At 35.7% G+C, this 21,259-nt stretch overlaps 1 protein-coding gene across 1 annotated transcript; it reads right to left on the bottom strand.

Annotated features, from left to right (window-relative positions):
- Positions 1–3,317: 3,317 nt before the first annotated feature.
- LOC140451246 (uncharacterized) lies at positions 3,318–3,638 on the bottom strand. The gene has a single exon (XM_072544984.1). The coding sequence runs from the start codon at positions 3,636–3,638 to the stop codon at positions 3,318–3,320; it is 321 nt and encodes a 106-aa protein (XP_072401085.1).
- Positions 3,639–21,259: the final 17,621 nt, after the last annotated feature.

The raw sequence follows: 21,259 nt of genomic DNA, 5'->3' as shown, positions 1-21,259 counted from the left end.
CATTTTGGTGTAAGGAAAACCCTTCAGCGAATTCGGGAACGGTTTTATTGGATGAACAGTTCCGACGATGTAAAAGACTGGTGTAAGAAATGTACTATTTGTGCCACGAGTAACGGGCCTTACCGAAAAAGGAGAGCTCCTATGAGACAATATAATGTTGGAAGCCCGTTTGAAAGAATAGCTTTGGACATCGCTGGGCCATTTCCAGAAAGTGAAAATGGAGGCAAGTACATGCTGGTAGTAATGGATTACTTCAGTAAGTGGGTCGAGATTTACGCACTTCCAGACCAGAAGGCCGCCACCGTTGCAGATAAGTTGATCCAAGAATATATCAGCCGATTTGGAGTGCCTTTGGAGATCCATAGTGACCAAGGCAGGAACTTCGAAAGCGATCTATTCCAAGGAATATGTGATAGACTAGGCATGAAGAAAACAAGAACTACAGCATATCATCCGCAATCTGATGGTATGGTAGAACGGATGAATAGGACAGTTGGCAAATATTTGACAAAGATGGTGTCCGATCATCAGCGAGACTGGGACCAATACCTTCCGTTCTTCACAATGGCCTACAGATCTGCTGTTAACGAATCAACAGGCCAGACACCAGCGAAAGTCCTATTCGGACGCGAAATGCGACTACCTTGTGATCTAGAGTTTGGGTGTCGACCTGGAGAAGATGTAGCAGGTGAAGATTATGTGATCGAATTACGAAGAAGAATGGACGATGTACATGAGTTGGTCCGTTCCCACCTTCAGATCGCTAGCGACCGAATGAAGAAACGGTACGATACACAAGCCGAAAAGGGTTGCTTTAAGAAGAACGACAAAGTATGGCTGTATAATCCCAAGAAGCGAAAAGGTTGTTCTCCCAAATTGCAGCAGTTTTGGGAAGGTCCATACCTCATCATGGAGAAGATCAACGATGTCATCTACCGAATAAGCAAGATTCCGAGGGGAAAGCCGATGATAGTACACCATAACCGGTTGACATCTTTCGAAGGTGACCACGACGTAGATGAAGAAGTGGAAGTAAACCAAGTCCAAGATGTGTCTGACCTCACGTTTGAGGAATTCATGGGTGCCTATGGAGGTACCGGTAAAGCGAGACATGGTGTTACCACTGAAGAAAAGCAAGATCTACTCGCGCTCCCTGATGACTACTCGCTGGCCCTTACCATCCCGGCCAGTATCAAAGACGCACCAGGGTTGGCATCCGTCTTTCGAAGGAAGTTTGGTCGAGTTGCAGAACTTCAATGCCAAGTGCCAGCTCCCGGTAAAACCTTGAAACTCCAAGATGCATCACGTTACCTTTTCTACCTGGTAACAAAAGACACTACCCATGACCAACCTACCTACCGAGATGTATGGGAAGCCTTACTTCAATTGAGAGGGCACGTACTAGAGTCCGACGTGCAAAAGTTAGCCATGCCAAAGTTGGAGTGCCGCCAATTAGATTGGAGGGTTATCCGAAATATGGTGGAGGAGATCTTTAAAGACACCGAAGTCCAGGTGTTAGTCTGTTGCAATCCGCATAGTTACTGGTGCGGAGAGAAAACCGTCCCTTGTCATTTTTATACAACTGGAAGTTGTAAAAGAGGGTCCAGTTGCCGATACCAGCATACAGTTCCGGTTCCAGTCCCGACAAGGTTCCAGGAGGAACCATCTTTTAAGAGGGGGGCAATGTTACGATAAATATACTGGCCTAACTTTTATGACTAATTATTCTGTTTTATTGTAGAAATTTCGGTGGAAGTCTAGATTCAAATTATGGTGAATTCTCCAACTTGATGTTCTCGACTATTCCAGTATATCAGGATTTCGTATATAAATACAACATTTTTATATGGAGAGACAGTTAATACTCAAGACCCGCGCTCGCGAATTTGTACGTACGGATATAATAAATTATTGTCAGATAAGTTAATATAAATAAAGAAATAAATTAAATCCGTAAGTGTTATAAATATTGAACCTTTTAATAAATTCACAACAGTACTCTTGGAAAAATTCGGAAGATGCTCCATTTGCTTAATTTTTTCTAGTACTACGTCAAGGGTTGGAGGAATATTGTCCATAAAAAAACCGTGCACTACTTGTCTTATTCTAGACCGAGTTGCTTCATCATATCTATTCTCACGACTATTCAAATAACCGGTTCTTTTTTTTCTTATAGGAGTTACGAGTGGACCATTTTTACTTTCACTTCTATATCGGAATATCGTTCGCTCAGAGACTCCAGTCATAGCAGAAACTTCCCGCACTATTGTTGATACACTTTTATCATTATTACTGTTTGATAAATAGTTAAAAACATTTAACACTATTTTTTTGCATTCACTATTTAACAAATTACCGTTTTTGAATTTTATTACACTCGCGGCCATTTTGACACTGACGCGATACAAACGTCTGATATCAACTGAAAATTCTTTTAATGACTCTCAAGTATTTACCTGAATTTATAATTGCTGGCATTAGACAATAATTTTGAATTTATAAATAGGTATATTTTTTTAATTCTAAATTATTTTTTAATGTCTGTAACTGTAAATGCAGGTAGAGAAAGTGTGTCATTAAAAGGACATTAAGATCAAAAACGGATTATACAAATAATTATTTCATTTCCACGAATTGTAAACAATTTTGAACAGAAGATATAATTCCGAAAAGACCAGATTTCCGAAATATAACTTTCTATTTTTAAAATACCAACAGAAAAATTATATAATTAAAAAAATGTAGTATTTTTCCGTTTCACATTCATAAATATTTCCGAAATTATAATTCTTTTATAGGAGCCGGCCCATAACGTACGATTGTAGGTACGATTAAAAACTGACAACAATGTAGTTATTTCTGGCATATAGAAAGTACAGGCCTATCTCTGGAACGCTGCCATCTGAATGTGAATTTATCTATAGTCTGTTCATGATGTATTCAAGGTCATTTATTGATAATGCTAGAACTAAAGTGTCATCAGCATAGCTGAGATTGCTGATTTTTCGGCCTCCGACTGATATTCCTCCTTGCCCTCAGTCGAATACAATGCGTATGATGTGTTCGCTATGTATATATTATGTATATATATATTGAATAACGTGGGAGAGATAATACATCCTTAACGAACACCGGCAGTTTAAAATTATCGGAGTATATGTTGTTGACTCTTACATTTCCTGTGTTGTTGATATACAGTTGTTTTAGTAGGTATATTAGATGTTCGGGGGTACCCATTTCTCTCAGTATTCCCCACATTTTATGCCACTTTACATTATCGAATGCTTTCGAGTAGTCGACGAAGTACAAATATGGTTCTAGATTAATTCTGTAAATTTTTCTATAATTTTTCTGAGATTGAGAATTTGTTCTCGTTTCACTCTTCCAGGGACAAATCCACATTGTTCTTGTGGGATCTGTGGTAGAAGTATTGATTTTAATGTCTCGTTAATTATATTTAGCAGAACTTTACTTGCGTGGGAGATCAGGTCTATAGTGCGGTAGTTATTACAGTCAGTTGGTGAGCCTTTCTTATAAATGGGTATGAAAGTGAGCTTACACCAATCATCTGGCCATTGTCCTGTGTTCCAGATTTCATTACACAGTTTGAACATTACTTTAATTCGTATGTCTCCCATTTCTTTAAGTGCTTCTGTCGTGATTCCGTTTTCTCCTTGAGATTTTCCAGTTTTTAATTTTTTTATTGCGGTTTCTATTTCCGATTTCTACTGGATTCACGTCTTCATGGTTACTATGAAACAACATTTCACAATATTGTTTCCATGTCGCTGCTATGCCCTCTGGATTGGTGATGATCGTTCCCAAGTTATCTTTAATTATCTGCATTTGTGGTTTGAACTCTTTAGTTAAGTATTTTACTTTAACAAACAGTTCTCTAGATTCTTGACGGTCGGCGTGTTCTTGTAGTTGTTTGCATATTTCTTTAATATGATTATTTTTGTCTCTTCTACTTGGTGATTTTATGAGTCTGTTTACATTTTTGCTATCTTGTTTTTAATTTCTGTTGGATTTGAAGCATTGTTTCTAATTTTTCTTCGTTCTTCTACTAGATTCAGTGTCTCATCAGTCATCCAGTGTTTTCTTTCCTTGAGGTTTCTTTGGGGTTTGTAATATTTATTGCGTCTATAATCCACGTCTTTGTATTTTCCTTTGTTTGATTGGGATCGCCAGTAATGTTTGGTGTATTACTATGTCTTAGTGTTTCTTTGTATTATCCAGGCTCTTTAGGTATATATTTAATTGTTTTATTTGTTTAGATTTTTTCACGAAATTTGATTCGAAATTAGGATTGTAACAGTTTATGGTCTATTCCGCAATCAACCGCTAGTTTTGTCTTTACGTTGACTACTGAACTTTTCCATCGTTTGCTGACAAGAATATACTCTATTTGGTTTTTATATCTCCCCCCCGGTGAAATCCAAGTTGATAGTCTTCGCGGATGATGCTTAAACATGGTGTTCATGATACTAAGTTCAGTGTCGATGACAAATTATAATAGTCTTTCTCCTCTCTTATTTCGTTCACCTATTCCAAACCCACCAAATATTCCTTTCAGCAGATCTTCTGTTGTTGTTTTGCCTATTTTTGCGTTCCAATCACCCAATATTATGATATGTTCTTTTTTGTGTATATTAGCGATGTTACTGTTTAATAACTGGTACATATCTTCCACTTTTTCATCTGTTCCATCGCATGTTGGCATAATACACTTGTAGTATATGGATCTTTGTTGGCTGTCCATCGATAGTAATTTTAATTAGGCGGTCATTTATTGGAAGGTATTAATATACACATTTTGCCAGGTTTCCTCTGTAAATGTATTGCTACGCCTTTTTGGCCGGTTTTGTTGGCTCCCGGCATGAATATTTTATGGTAGTTGGATTCCCAGTGACCCTGACCTTCCCAATGGGTTTCTGAAACTCCACATATGTCTACTTTTTCTCTCATAAGCTCTCGTTCTATGATATGTAGTTTTCCTGGTTCTAACAAACCTCTAACGTTCCATGTGGCTATACGGTGTTTTGTACGTAGTTTTATTTTTGGGTTTCCAGTCACCAATTTCGCAGATGTAGACTGGTTGCCCACATCCATCTGCCAGGTCGTCCATTTTACACCCGTCTACCCGGACTCGACGTGGCGCCGGTTGCTTGCCGGATCGCATAGCACTTTCTTACTTTCGTTTGTTATTTCATAACGTTCTCTGGAATATGTAATCAAGTGGTTTTCCGTTTCCTGCTTGATCCCTATGCCGTTGACACATTATTGGTTTATCCGCCTTCGGAGCCGATTTCTCAACTCCAGGGCAAAAGCCGTTGGTCAGTAAGTGGGAGACTGCTTATACCGGCAGTTTAACCACAATAAAAACAGCCAAAATCGAATACCTCGTTCACATCATAAGGAATAGCGAAAGATATGGGTTGCTGCAATTAATTATACAAAGAAAAGTAGAAGGAAAACGAAGACCAGCAAGGCGAATTATGCTGAAAAATCTACGTACCTGGGTTAACACAACAACCACAAGTCTTTTCAGAGCAGCAGTTTGCAAAATACAGATTGCCATGATGGTCGCCAACATCCGAGATGGATAGCCACTACAAGAAGAAGAAGATGCATAGAAGCATACTGAGGTCAATGCAATAACAAAAAAAAAGAACAAACACACACATTAAAATAATTATTATTGATGCACTACATTTATATGCTTTATAGACTTCGAAAAAGCATTTGATAGAGTAAGACACGACCTACTATTAGAACGTTTGCAAGAAGTCGGTTTAGATGGAAAAGACATCAAATTCTTAAAAAACTTGTACTGGAACCAAAACGCCAGAGTTAGGATCGAAGGTTCCACATCCGCAGAAGTAGAAATTAGGAGGGAGTTAGACAAGGATGTGTTCTGTCGCCTCTGCTGTTTAATCTTTACTCCGAGTTTCTATTTAAAGAAGCATTGGAGGATTCCAAAGATGGAGTCAAGGTGAATGGCGTAAATATCAACAGTATCAGATACGCTGATGATACAGTGTTAATTGCGGATTCCGACGTAGGTCTACAACGACTCATCGACAAGACCAACTCGACCTGTGAGCAATTTGGTATGAAAATAAACATTAAAAAAACCAAAGTGATGTCAATCCGAAAAAACCAAAACGTACATCAACCTTGCACAATAAATGGGCACATTTTAGAACAGGTCAATAGATTTAAGTACCTGGGATGTTAGATCGATAGCAGCCTAAATCCTGATCTAGAAATAAGATCGAGAATAGAACAGGCCAGAAAATCTTTCGAAAAAATAAAAAAACTGCTTTGTGATTCTCGAATAAAACTCGAAATTCGACTACGTTTATCAAAATGCTACGTTTGGTCGACTCTTCTATATGCAGTTGAAACGTGGACCCTAAAAACATCAACCGTAAATAAATTGGAGGCCTTTGAAATGTGGATCTACCGGAGAATGCTCAAAATTTCATGGACATCGCATACCTCAAACGAAGAAGTGCTGCATAGAATAGGCAAGGAAAGAGAACTTTTTAACACAGTAAAAGTTAGAAAAACATCATACCTAGGCCACATACTGAGAAATAATAAGTACCAATATGCCCAACTTATAGTGAAAGGAAAAATCGAGGGAAAGAGAGGCCTAGGAAGGAAAAGACTATCGTGGCTCAGAAACATCCGACAATGGACAGGGCTAAATTTTGAACAGCTAATAAGAACAGCTGAAGATAGAGAAGATTTTAAAATTGTAGTAGCCAACCTCCATTGAAGAGAGGGCACTTTAAGAAGAAGAAGAACTACATTTGGAATTGTTTTTGTGACCGGAAGAAATGATTTTAATCCTTAACTGGGGAGGTGAGGTCATATTGACCTAGATACGTAAACAAACTTGTGCTGACAAGTTACTTATTCACACACCGCTTCGCACCACCGCCACCAGTAGCTTCCTATCATTAGATGCTGTACTTACTGCAGGTCAGTAGCTTTTTGTTTCTCTGTACATTCACATTAATTTGTGATATTTGGGGTCAGTGTAACCCCATATCCCTGATAACAGTTATTTTTTTATCAGTTACTGTTTAACAATAATGACTGGTTTTTGGAGTCTTGGAAGTATTTTAAAATCAACGGATCTGGATTTTAAGGAGATATTCACTAAAAAACTGATGGACAGTGGTGATGAGGACAGTGAAAGTGAAAATGATTCAGATGAGGACTGGATTCTCAGCAATCATGAAAGTGACTTTGAGCAATCTGCTGATGAAGAAGGTGACCAAAGTTTATTTGTTAATAATACACATTAGAGCGAAGACGAAGCGAGTAATGTTGAACCAACTGAAGATTTGTCAGACTCGATTATTCAGTCAGCATATTTTCGTGGAAAAAATCGTTACAAATGGACTAAAAAAGCTTCAGCTGCTAATGTCAGAACAAGAGCCTATTATACATTTACCAGGTGCATGTAATGAGGCGAGGACTCTAGGAGATGCAGATCGTCCCTTAGAGTTGTGGCGACTATTATTTTTAGATACACTTATTGCAAAAATTATGACATACACCAACCAATAGGTACATTTATATAGAAATAAATTAGAATAGACCGGAATTAGCTAATGTCGATAAAATAGAACTTAAGACATTCTTAGGTCTTTTATTTTCAACCCAGATATTATTTTCTCGCTTAAAATGGCTACTATTGATGAAAATAAATCACTAATATTAGGATTAAAATCGTAAGCTGTTGGATGTGATAATATTTCTGCAAATATGCTACAACTCTCTCTTTCTATTACTGATCCTTATATTACGCACATTATAAATTGTTGTTTGGAGATAGGTTATTTTCCGGACACATGGAAATACGCCTTGGTAAACCACTGCCCAAATCAAATAAACCTGAATCACTTAATGATCTTCGCCCAATAAGCATTCTACCGGAAATGTCAAAAATTTTAGAAAAGGTTATCTACAGGGTGTTTCAAAAAAAGGTAACCCCGTCTCTAAGGTAGGTAAAAAACTAAAAAATAATTGGGGTTTGCTTAGTAAAAAATTTTTGTAACGCCATCCGTTTTTAAGATACAGGGCGTTGAAGAAAAAAAAATTTTACGCATTTTTTTACGATTTTGCCGAAACTACTGGCAACATTGTAATGAAATTTTATACGAATATGTTTTGAAAGCTGATACATCTCATGAATTTGTTTTTATATCTGATTCTCATAGAGGGCGCTAGTTACACGGATCGTACTAAGTATTAGTCAATATAACTTGTTTAAGAGTATAATTATTAATCAAAATTTCAAGTAAACTTAAACATCATTCAATTTTACACGAAAAAGGTACTCTTGGTAAAACTCGATACTGTGTACCATTTTCGGAATATTTTGATTTGAAAATTATGAAGTAATAATTGATGCTGGTATAAAATAGTTAGTAATTAAACAAAACTCACAAGAAGAAAATTAAATTAATGACTAAGAACATAAAATAAAATTCTATTATAGTAAGTATTCAAAATGCCATCCGTTTTCGCGAATACACAAGTGTATTCTTTTTTCTAAAGATTCCATTAACCTTCTAAACGGTAGGAGATCAGCTATGATGTCATTAAATTGACGTTGAATTCTTTCTTCGAATTCTTGGCGTGAATTTACCTCTGTAGCATAGACTTTTTCCTTAATATACGACCAAACTGCTTTGTCCAAAGGGTTAAAATCGCATGACCGAGGAGGCCAATGAATCGGAGCTTCTGCACCTCTACCAATCCATCGATTCGGTAAATGATTACTCAACCAATTACGACACCTTCTATCAAAGTGTGGTGGAGCTCCATCGTGTATATAAAATAAAGATACATATCACCATTTAAATTTCCAGGTAGAATATGATAACCTATTAATTTGTTACCTAAAGTTGCTGCCTAAACATTAACTTTAAATGATAATGTTGGTAATGTGATACCCTTTTGACTCGTGGATTCTCATCACACCAGTAGTGTGCATTATGGGAGTTAAACATACCTTGTCGCGTAAAGGTGGCCTCGTCCGTAAAAAGAATGCATTTTAAAAAATTTGGATTGTAGGCTGTCCTTTGTTGCAATGTTTCACAAAAATCCACTCTAACCGGTAGATCATCTGGCAAGAGCTCTTGGACTTGTCTGTAATGATAAGGATGTAATTGCTGTGCTTTCAGTATGCGTCATGTACTTGAAGAAGAAGTATTTGTTTGTCTTGCTATATTCCTTACTCTAACTGTTGGATCTTGATCAAGTAAATTTAAAATATTATTTTCTTTATTAATTGTTTTTGTTGTTCTTGGTCTACCAGAATTTATTTTATTTGGTCTCACATTCCCAGTTTCTCGACAACGTCGTTCAACGGCTCTAAATGTTTTTTTACTTGGTAAGTTTCTTCTAGGAAACTTTTCTGCATAACGTGTCACAGCTGCACTAGAACATCCTAAACATTCGCCTAAGGTTAATAACATGTCAGTGTATTCAACATTTGAGTACATTTTGATTTGATTTTACAAATAACAAGGTTTCAAAACTCTAATTATTGTTGATTTATCGTCATAACAATCAATAAATGTCAGATTTCCATGGCACACTTGGAGAAAATAGAGGTATACCTATTAGAACTTTATCATTACTACCAGCATCAATTATTACTTCATAATTTTCAAATCAAAATATTCCGAAAACGGTACACAGTATCGAGTTTTACCAAGAGTACCTTTTTCGTGTAAAATTGAATGATGTTTAAGTTTACTTGAAATTTTGATTAATAATTATACTCTTAAAAAAGTTATATTGACTAATACTTAGTACGATCCGTGTAATTAGCGCCCTATATGAGTATCAGATATAAAAACAAATTCATGGGATGTATCAGCTTCCAAAACATATTCGTATAAAATTTCATTACAATGTTGCCAGTAGTTTCAGCAAAATCGTAAAAAATGCCTAAAATTTTTTTTCTTCAACTCCCTGTATCTTGAAAACGGATGGCGTTACAAAAATTTTGTACTAAGCAAACCCCAATTATTTTTCAGTTTTTTACCTACCCTAGAGACGGGGATACCTTTTTTTGAAACACCCTGTCTACACAGATATACGATTATATTTTTAGAAAAAATGTAGTTACGTATGTACAATCAGGCTTTAGAAAAGAGTTTAGTAAAACGACCGTGCTTATTGACTTAACAGATAATATACTTCGATCATTTGATGAAGGAAAAGAAACCTCAGTCATCTTGCTTGATTTTTCTAAAGCTTTCGACACTGTTGATCACGCTCTTCTGTGTGCTAAATTAAAACATTTTGGATTTGATGATACCTCTTTACAGTTTTTCAAATTTTATTTGGTAAATCGTTATCAAAAGGTCATAATCGATAATAATTCACCAGAATTTGCATCTGTCACTTCAGGGGTGCCTCAAGGTTCGGTTCTTGGTCCTCTTCTTTTTCAATATATATTTCCGACCTGTATAAATCTTTAAATAATTTGAAATTGCACTCTTTTGCAGACGACACACAACTGTATTTCTCTTTTGAACCTAACTCTGTAAATCAAGCGTCATAAAAAATAAATCAGGATTTGGAATCTATTTGTACTTATTCCACTAGACATAAACCTAAACTTAATGCTAAAAAATGTAATTCTTTGTTATATTGTTCAACAAATTATAAAGCCACTGTTCAGGATAACTTAAAACTAATTATAAAAAATGAACCTCTAAAAAATGTTAATAGTTGCAGAAACTTAGGAGTCATATATGACTGTACGCTACGTTTCCAAGAGCATGTCACCCTTTTAGTAAAAAAGTGCTATTTAGTTATACGTCAACTGTATAGAAGTCAAGGCATTTTAAACTTTAAAATTGCGTAAGCTACTTTGTGAAACTATGGTAATGCCCATTCTGAATTATGGACTCTTGTTATTTTATCCTTGCTAGATCAAGTTACGAAATTAAAGTTGTAAAAAATTCAAAATAATTGTTGCCGATTTGTCTTTGGCATAAGAAAATATGATCGTGTATCATGCAAAATAAAAGAACTTCAATGGCTAACCATAGATAATTTATACAAATATCACCTCGCCTCATTGATATATCGACTTATTTCGTCGTCAAATCCTATTTATTTAAGGAACAAATTAGTATTTCGTGGAGGTGCTCATAATCTATATCTGCATCTGTATATTATCTTCTGCATCGGGGTTGTTGTTTTAAGTATGTGGTTGGAACACTTCCTCCAGGTATTTCGCAAAGACTGTGACCTTACCTTACGTTGAGTTTAATATTTTATCAAAACAGAATTAAAACTATGTTCATCAACAAATGTTACATTGGACCTTCTAACAAAACAGACTTTAAAATTTTGAGCATGTACCAAATGATAGAAATGGATATAATGACTGACATGTGTCGAAATGAAATACCAAACTTTTCTGAATTATTAATTAATTATCAAAATTAACTTTAGTTGAAAAAAAAACTAAAATATGACAATTAGCTGATCCATACAACTTATGTTTATATATAAACCTTTAAATGAAACCTTAAAATGAAAACAAATCTTAGTATATTGAAGATAAATATTTATTTACAAAAATTTAACAAAACTACTTTGCTTCATTGGTTGAATATTTTCTTTTAAGTTTTTAAGAAAGTTAATAAGAAATATATTTTTATTTAGTGTTTTACCGAGTCTGGTGTTTAATAAAGCTACCCGTAATAGTTAGACTACGTAGTTTTCTTGTATCTTTATATATCTCTCTCTTTCTCTCTCTCTCTATCTCTGGTGTCTTCCCTCGTAGTGAATCAATTACTATTTAAATGGGAATAAGCCACAATTAAAGGTTAAAGTACGTTTATTGACGTTTCAATTTCCACTTCGGAAATCGTTCTCAAAATACAAACATTAGTTTTACACTAATGTTTGTATTTTGAGAACGATTTCCGAAGTGGAAATTGAAACGTCAATAAACGTACTTTAACCTTTAATTGTGGCTTATTCCCATTTAAATAGTAATTACTTTAAAATTCCACAAGAAAATAGCTTCAGAACAATATCGTAGTGAATCATAAGGCGCTTTTTGTGTTTCTTAATCAGCCAATAATTGAAGATGGCTGATTGGCTTGATCAGAATAAGTTCAAGAACAAATAGAACAATTAGCCAGATTTTCATTTAATTTATTTACACTTACTTATACTTAGGCTTCATATCTTAGCCATGTTTAATTTTAGAACATATATACAAAAATAAACAGGTTATTCAGTAGTTACACAGAGATGATGTAATTGGGACATCCTTTTTAAACCTAAAGAGAATCGCTGTTCAATCCGCATTAACCGATATTAAACTCTTCTAATATTAAAACTTCCGTTCTTTCTGAAAGTTTTTCATTGTTCGAAACTCAAAATATATTTTTACAAATTACAAACTATATTATACTTTTATCAACTAGAGCAAAGTTGGATTTGCTGCAATTTCGGTACTTGACAAATTTTATAAGTTTCTTTGCACAAAGTTGTGTCAACTCATTTTCAATTCTCCCTAATTAATTAAAAAACTTCCCAATTTCCCGATCGCAGCTATATCTCGCTCGTAAATTCGCTGTCACCGAATAAGATTCCTTTTTTATCGATCCGTCTACCTTTCCAGTTAAGGGATTTTTACAAAAGTTCTAAGGGTAACGAGATTTAATAACAAAGCTTTTAATTTTTTTGTGTATTACTTTTTTCTTCGTAAAAGTAACGTTTCCAAAATAAACTATGTAGCAGCAATAGATTGATCAAATGTTTCCTGTTTCCTAACAAGCCTATAAACGACTTTCTGATTAGAAACGATAAGAACTGTCCCTAAGAATTAACGGCGGCTGAACTCACCACAGTCGACAATTCCATTAAAATAGGTCAATCCCCTGGACCGGACCATGTGCCACCAGAGGCGATCAAAAATACTAGTTAATAAATGCCCAGAAGCTACAAGAAGGGCACTCAATGAGCTGCTAACAAGACAAGAATTTCCAGACCAGCTAAAACTAGCTAAACTTACACTGATACATAAAAACCCGGACGAAGCTAATTCGTACAGGCTTATACGTCTATTAGACTGTCTGAGAAAACTCTACAAAAATTGCCTAGAAGGTGAACTAAGTAAAAGAGAGACTATTTCCAACCGACAATAAGGGTTTAGAAAAGCTAAATCAGCCATAGACGCGGTAAAAAGTTTAACTGATACTGTAAAGAATACAAAGAAAAGATGGGCAATACTGGTTATGTCTGATGTGAAGAATGCCTTCAACTCTACCAACTGGGCACATATCATAACAAAACTAGAATCAGCACGAGTGTCAGGATACCTTATCAATATCCTTAAAAGATATTTTACTAATAGATACGTAAGAGTGGCAAAAAATACAGAACAGAAGTTAACAGCCGGTGTACCGCAAGGCTCCGTATTAGGTTCAATACTCTGGAGTATATTATATAACGGGGTACTAGAAATCGACTATAATAAAAATACTCTAGCCATCGCATACGCAGATAACCTGGCGATACTAGTCACGACTTACATAAACTGGAAAATCGAAGATAAAGTCAACACATGCTGAAAAAGATGACTTTTCAAATTGATAGTACTATTATAATGACTACAAACTCTACAAAATACCTGTTCATATACATCGACACAGGCCTAAGGTTCACGAAACACCTGACAAATGCAGTCCAAAGGGCGGAAGAAAGAACAGAAACCCTACAAAGGATCATGCCAAATATCGGAGGCCTAAGTAGCCAAAAACGAAGAATGTACCTGCAAGTGGTACAGTCGACCCTCTTATATGGAACCCCCATTTGGGCAGATGTACTAAATTACAAAAAGTACAGAGACATGATAAACAGAGTCCAGCGAAAGCCCCTATTAAAAGTGAAAATTGCATACTGGACTACTTCAACGATGGCCCTACATAGCGGGGCGGGTACGCTCCCCATTCACCTTCTAGCGAAAGAACGGCAGATGCTCTATAACTCTCGAGACGACCACCTACCTCAGGTTAGAGCCACCTTTAGAGAACAATTACTAACAGAATAGGCGGCACAGACAGACAAGGCACAATGGACCAAAAAATTAATACCCAATGTGATACGAATGTAAGTTCAAGCGAGTAATTTTTTATTTTATGCAGTTTGTGACCGGACATCTTCATTTTCAATTTAGGCAGCGCACCCCTAAGTTTCCTTCACTAACTGAACACGTACGGGGGTGTCTTGACAAAGAATGGGTGGTTTTAGTTGAAGGCATTCGTTTGTAGGACCTCTTCTACACAGGAGGAAATGGGCTACAACATTTCTACCCTCATCCAAAAAAAAAGTAGCAGCAACCTAGAATAGCCAAATCAAATATATCTATATGGTCAGATAGTTTCATACTCGTCATGTCCTTAAAAAATATGACTGGGAAGTCTTTGTAAAATATATCAATCGGAGACTGTTAAGTGAGCCACAAAAAACTTTGCTCCATTTAAATCTCCAGGAGATAATAAAATATTTTGTGACCTACTACAAAAAGTTAGACATTTTTTTGCCCATTCTACCAAAGATCTCTAGAGCTAGGTTATTTATTCAGACAGTACTAAGTTCAATACCAAAGTCTTGGACAACTGTAGGAGTAGTATATACACAAAATAGGCAAATAAGACAACAACCTACCTAAATCCTATAGACCATTCTGGCTTACATCAAGCAATCATCATTTTGTTGAAGGCAATTGAAAAAATGTTAAGAATGAGCCATCACCGTCAAGAGTGAATCTGACGTTCTTTGTGTCCACGATATTTGTAGGATTCTTCTGTAATACCAAAATTCAAAGGCAGCCAACTTTCAGATGCACTTGTCTTAAGGTCCATGCTTCCAAGCCACAAATAAGAGTAGTGAATAGCTAACACCAAAGCATCCTTAGATGTAGTCCTAACCTTATATCCCGACAGCAAGTAAACTTTTTAAGTTTAACGATTGATGCACGTGCTATTTCAATACGTGTCATAATTTCTTTAGTTTGGTCTACATTCGATGGTATTTATGTTCTTAAGTATTTGTAGATATCCAAGCTCTCAATTACAGTATCTTCTACAATAAATTGTATGTTTGCATCTGCTGATTTAGTTATGATCATGCATTTCGTTTTTTCAAACTCATCTTTATTCCGTATTCATGACAGTATTCATTAAGGCGTTAAATTAGGTTCTGTAAATCATTTCTATTATCCTTCATTAATACTGTATCGTCTGCAAAAAGCAAGTTATTCAAAACTTCTTTATTGATAGATATCGAATCTGAGAACGCTTCTTTAAATACCGCTTCACCGTAAACATTGAAGAGTAGTGGTGACAGCACTCAACCTTGGCCGACTCCTCTCTGTATTTTGATATCTCTGGTGTTCTGGTTGTTAACTTTTACCTTGGCAGTTTGATTTCAATATAGATTAGATACACTTTTTATCACGACTGTCAATATTTTTGCTATTTCATATATCTAAAAGCTTTCTATGTTGAACCTTATCAACTGTCTTACTAAAATCTACAAAGCATAAGTACATGTCTAATTTAGAAAGTGTTTATTAAGCCCTGGAAACGTGGCTGGGCTGTTAACGTTATAGCAAACATCAGCTACACAATTAGTACTTAAAAATTATTTAATAATAGGTGATTAAAAAGAGTAGAAACATCTAATTGTTCTTATATGGATGTCGTTTTAAAGATCTAAACCCACAATATCTATGCTCTCTCCTCCAACGAAGTGGGTTTGGTTGTGTGGTGGTTGGCATTTTGGCACCCAACGTGAGGCCTTGAGGATTTTCTTCTTTGGTACTTACTTCTTACTTTGATATCTTGAAATTAAGAGGATTGAAATTGGATTGAGAATATTTTGTAGAAGTAAAGTTTCTATTATTGTCAAAGTGTTGGTCATTCAGGTATTTGTGTTTCATTGAGGTTAGATGATGCAGCTGATATCGGTAATGCCCGATTTTCAGAAATAACGGTTTATATGACCCATCCATTAATTTAGAATTAAAAAAGCAGGTTTTCGTATAGGCTAGCGATTATTAGATTTAGTAGTATTTTATATTTAAGTAAAATATCGCTAGTTTATTTCATTTTCTGGGATTCAACAAGGTTTTTGTGTCGGATTTGGGATTTCGATTTCGATTCGATGAGGGATTAATGTCTGATTTGAAACCAATGAGCGATTAGTTTAAGTGCAGTATAGTGAAAGGAGTTTTTTTTTATTGGAGTTGTGCTGAAGGCACGTGGCCCTCCTGAAAACTTAAGGACCTTATATGTGTTAGGGTTTTTTTGATGGGCAAAGAGTTCGGGCTGAAGGATTATCGTAGAACGTTAAAGAGTTGGAGCTGATAAAGAATTGCTTTGCACATTTATTACTATAGTAAAGGTCGTTGGAATCTTATACTTAACAATCATTTTTAGTTTTCTATGTGTAATGTAAATCGTTAGGTACCACAAGTGAATATAATTATCTCCTTGAGACCTAAAAATCATTACTTTCTACAACAAAAACTTGTTATAAATAAACTATGATAAACCAAAATAGTAATATGACATTAAAGCATGTTTTAGTTCTTTAGCGAACCTCACAAAAGGTCATAACTATAATTTTAACCCATTATTGTTATCTCCAAACTGTATTGGATACCATCAGTAACTAAAATATAACATTAAACGTTTTCCTTATGTACTTTTAATACCTCTTTTAGTTGCATGTGGCTTGCAACCTTTAGAACATTAGAACAGATTAAGAACCTCCACTTCCATTTAATTAAAATGTATCGGTGGTTGAAGTGGAATTTACGAGAGATGACTTTACCACCAGAATTATATCTGACCCGTTTCCCCACCTACATTTTGACAACTTCACTCTTAAAGCATTCAGAAAAGCAAAATGATTCCGCGTCAACGTTTCAAGGTTAGGAGATCATTAACACTGATAACTTCCCGACAAGTAGGGTGAAATTTTTAATTAAAAGTTTCTTGAATCATCGAGTTATTGCCAGTAATTTGTAAACAGTGATTCGATAAATCTAGGTAGCAGAAGTGAATGATTTAAGTAATAACAGAAGAATTTGCTATAAAGTGTACTTACGAGAGAGAAAAGTTGGCAAAACAAAAAGGTACTGTATAAACAACTACCAAAAGTATGAAATTAAATTAAGAAATATAAATGAATAAAATTAACGATACATGTTTTAGTATGGGAGTTAAGAGTTTGATAAGTTTAAACTTTTTTCTTAAAATATTCTTCACTGGATATGATTAGTACTACTTTCGAATTTTAATTGAAACGGTATTAAGTGTTTGTTATGTTCTGTAGCCATGACATTTATATGCGACCTTTTCCTCTCTCTCTCTCTGTCTCGCTCTCTGTCTCTCTCTCTGTCTCTCTCTCTGTCTCTCTCTCTGTCTCTCTCTCTGTCTCTCTCTGTCTCTCTCTCTCTGTCTCTCTCTCTGTCTCTTTCTCTGTCTCTCTCTCTCTCTCTCTCTGTCTCTCTCTCTGTCTCTCTCTGTCTCTCTCTCTGTCTCTCTCTCTGTCTCTCTCTCTGTCTCTCTCTCTGTCTCTCTCTCTGTCTCTCTCTCTGTCTCTCTCTCTGTCTCTCTCTCTGTCTCTCTCTCTGTCTCTCTCTCTGTCTCTCTCTCTGTCTCTCTCTCTCTCTGTCTCTCTCTCTGTCTCTCTCTGTCTCTCTCTCTGTCTCTCTCTCTGTCTCTCTCTCTGTCTCTCTCTCTGTCTCTCTCTCTGTCTCTCTCCCTGTCTCTCTCTCTGTCTCTCTCTCTGTCTCTCTCTCTGTCTCTCTCCCTCTCTCTCTCTCTCTCTCTCTCTCTCTCTCTCTCTCTCTCTCTCTCTCTCTCTCTCTCATTATTTGCCCTTTTTAAAAGTTTCTGGTTTCTTATTCTGTCTTTCCATGGTATGCGGAACATTCTTTGCATGGTTCACATTCCGAAGACCTCCAACTTGTTAATAGAGGGTTTTTTTAACGTACATATCTTTATGCCATATAACAATATGGACCATATACAGCATTTAACCATCTTGTAGCGGAGAAAGAAGGGAAGATCTCGGTTACATAGAAGCGGCTTTATTTAATGAAAGCTTGCCTTGCTTGTTCGGTGTGGCATTTTATTTGTTGTGGAGGATCCCTTTGGTCACTCACCATCACTCTCAAGTATTTGAATGTTAACTTGCTCGATTGGAGCATCAGTTGTACTCTCCAAAGTTCTTTTTTTTATTTTTTCTTATTATACAATTAGTTTTTTCAGCATTTATCTTTAAGCCATATGTTTTTCCTACGATATTTGTCTCTGTCTGCCAAGTGTCTCTGAACAGCACAAGAGAGAAAATACATCCTTGTTGCACCCCTCTTAAAATTTTAAATTCCTGTGTTCATTGATTTCTTTAAACTCAATCGTGTTTTTTAATTCCAACAGAGATTCTGGATAATTCTTATATCTTTCTCGTCAATGCGTAAAACATTTTTTCGTAATCGAGGAATGTGATGATTATATCTTTTCGTTGGTCCACGCAGTTTTGTACAAGCGTATTTAAGTAGAAACCTGCTTCACGTGTACCCAGTTAGCTCGTAAGCCCAAATTGTGTCTGGCCGCTTAGCTCTTCTAGCTTTCGTGTGTGAAGGATGCGAAGAAATACTTAAATTAAATGGCTTATGAAACTGACCAGTCTGTGGTTTTTGGTTTTGCCTAGGCATCCTACAAGATGGCACGGTGCACCTACCATTTTATTACACAAAAAGGGTGATACAACAGACCTCGATAATTACTGACTCATAAGACTATTAAACGACCTTTACAAATTATTTACAAGAATAATAACAAAAAGACTGAAAACTAAATTAGAAATTTACCAACCTAGGGAACAGACTACGTTTTAGTTATAAAATATTGGCATAGATTATCGGTAGTCCAAACTGATCGCGAATATGTACAATAATGCAACCATGACCTTAAGACTTAACAAAGATATAGAATGTATAAAAATCAATAGAGCGCGTCAAAAGAATTGCGGATTTGGCTGCAACAAGCTTAAGACCGACAAGACTGAAAAAAATTAGGGGAGATCTATGTTCAACTTTGGACGCAGAAGGCTGGGTGATGATGATAAAGTTTAAATAAAGTCAAACCGTTGAAATGTGTCCAGTACTATACACTAAATGGCAAAAAAAAGGACCACCCTATAAATTTCCGAAAATAACAATTCACTGGAAGTTTTATGCACTCTTTCATATTGCCTCTTAATTTAGATATTTATTGCGATCATGGTGCTTGTGTTTAACAGTTTTGACGTTTATGTTGTTGTTTTCTGTAGTCGCTGTTTATTTTCTAAGTTGAAAACATTTAGTTAAACAGTAATTTAGATTTTCAAACGTGGATTTCAACTAAGTGAATGATTAAGATATGGTGTTATCTACAGTAAATGTTACTTGAATTATTGCATTGCTAACAGACGGAAAAAGTTAAGTTTATGTATTCGAAACTTTAGGTATTTCGAGAACTACAGTACGGAGATCTTTACATCGCTTTATAAAGACTGGTACATACTCACTTCGATCTTGTTCCGGTCGTAGAAGAGTTACCTCGCAAAGAGATGATCAATTTATTGTGATGAAACTTTTACGAAATCGCCATTCCACTGCAATTGCTGCAAGAAACCGTATGAAGCAGGTACAAAATGTAAATGTAAGTGAAAGAACGATTCGATGACGCCTTAATGAAAGAGAACTAATGACAAAAAGGCCAACTATTGATCCCGAATTACAACCCAGAGACTGTAGGAATCGATTAATTTTTGCTCGACAACATTAACACTGAAATAAACAGGATTGGGGTCGAATTCTCTTAACTGATGATTTGCAGTTCTGTTTGAACTCGGCGATGGCCGGGAGGGGGTTTGGAGATGGAGAAATGAAAGATATGCCCAAGCTTGTATGTCTCAAAGAAGAAAATTTGTCGTTGGTGGTGTCATGGTTTGGGCTGGAATCTCATTTGAAGCTTGAACTGACCTTATTTTCCATAAATGGCCCTCTGAATGCTCACTGGTATATAGAGGATGTTTTGGCAGAAGAAGAAGCAGTAATTTGGTTTATTTATTGGGGACAAATAGGAATTAATACTCTAGAATGGCCAGCCTGCAGCCGTGATCATCAAACATCTTTGGAATAAACTTCATCGTTGGGTTAGAAATCAACCATGCTAGCCAGAATGTCTTGCAGAACTTCAAAACATGCTTCTTGAAGAATATGAACGTATTCATCCAGTTTTTTATTTAAAATTTGTTCCTTTCCCTTCCAAATCGTAAGCAAACGGTTAGTGATGTTTTAGGGCATAATACCCGATATTGGACAATTTTGTTTAAGTTCACTCGTAATTTTGATTGTTTGTAATTCGTTTCGATATTACACTATGTTCTTTCATAGCCTTCAAATTAAATAAATTGTGCTAAGAAATAAAGCAGTAATGGCCATTTTTTGTTTTAACAATGGAAGATGTTGAGTTTACAATATGAAACAGTGCTTATTTCCAATGAATTTTTACTTTCGGAAATTTATAGAGTGGCCTCTTATTTTTTCGGTCAATGTTTGTTACCAGCATGTCGATGTTGTAATCTCCCAACAGTTTTATGGCTTCCGTAGTAATGCCATCCGGTCCAGGTGCCTTGCCTAGTTTTGCTACTTTTATAGCGTACTCCACCCCAGCACGAATAATGGAAGAGCTGGACAAATTTTCCATGGGTTAGTTAGTATTTAAGGAATGAAGCATAGTCTGTCCAGATATTATCTAGTTCTTTTTGGGTATATACGTAGTCTCCTTGATCATTCTTCAGACGAGTTTTATGGTTTTTTTGTAAAAACTCAAAATTTCTTTAATCTTTTTATGCTGTTCCCTAATTCCAAAGCTGTTCCCCTCTCTGTTTCTTAGTTCTTCTTTTCTCACGAATTCTCCCGTATTTTTGTAGTTTTTAATGGATAGTTTTTTTAACCTCTGCCAATCCAAGCCTTACATAAGTAGGTACTGAAAGTTATCGCTTGCTCTTTAGATAGAAATAGCATATTTGCTGCTGATGATAAGTACGTTAAGCTATGGTTAGAATTCATTTGAAGTAGAATCCATTTTTAATTAATACAACCCTGGTCAGCGTTACAGCTGGCTTAAAA

This window comes from Diabrotica undecimpunctata, chromosome 9, assembly GCF_040954645.1.
Source record: "Diabrotica undecimpunctata isolate CICGRU chromosome 9, icDiaUnde3, whole genome shotgun sequence".
Taxonomy (NCBI): Eukaryota; Metazoa; Arthropoda; class Insecta; order Coleoptera; family Chrysomelidae; genus Diabrotica; species Diabrotica undecimpunctata.
This window is presented reverse-complemented; position numbering and strand designations above follow the sequence as displayed.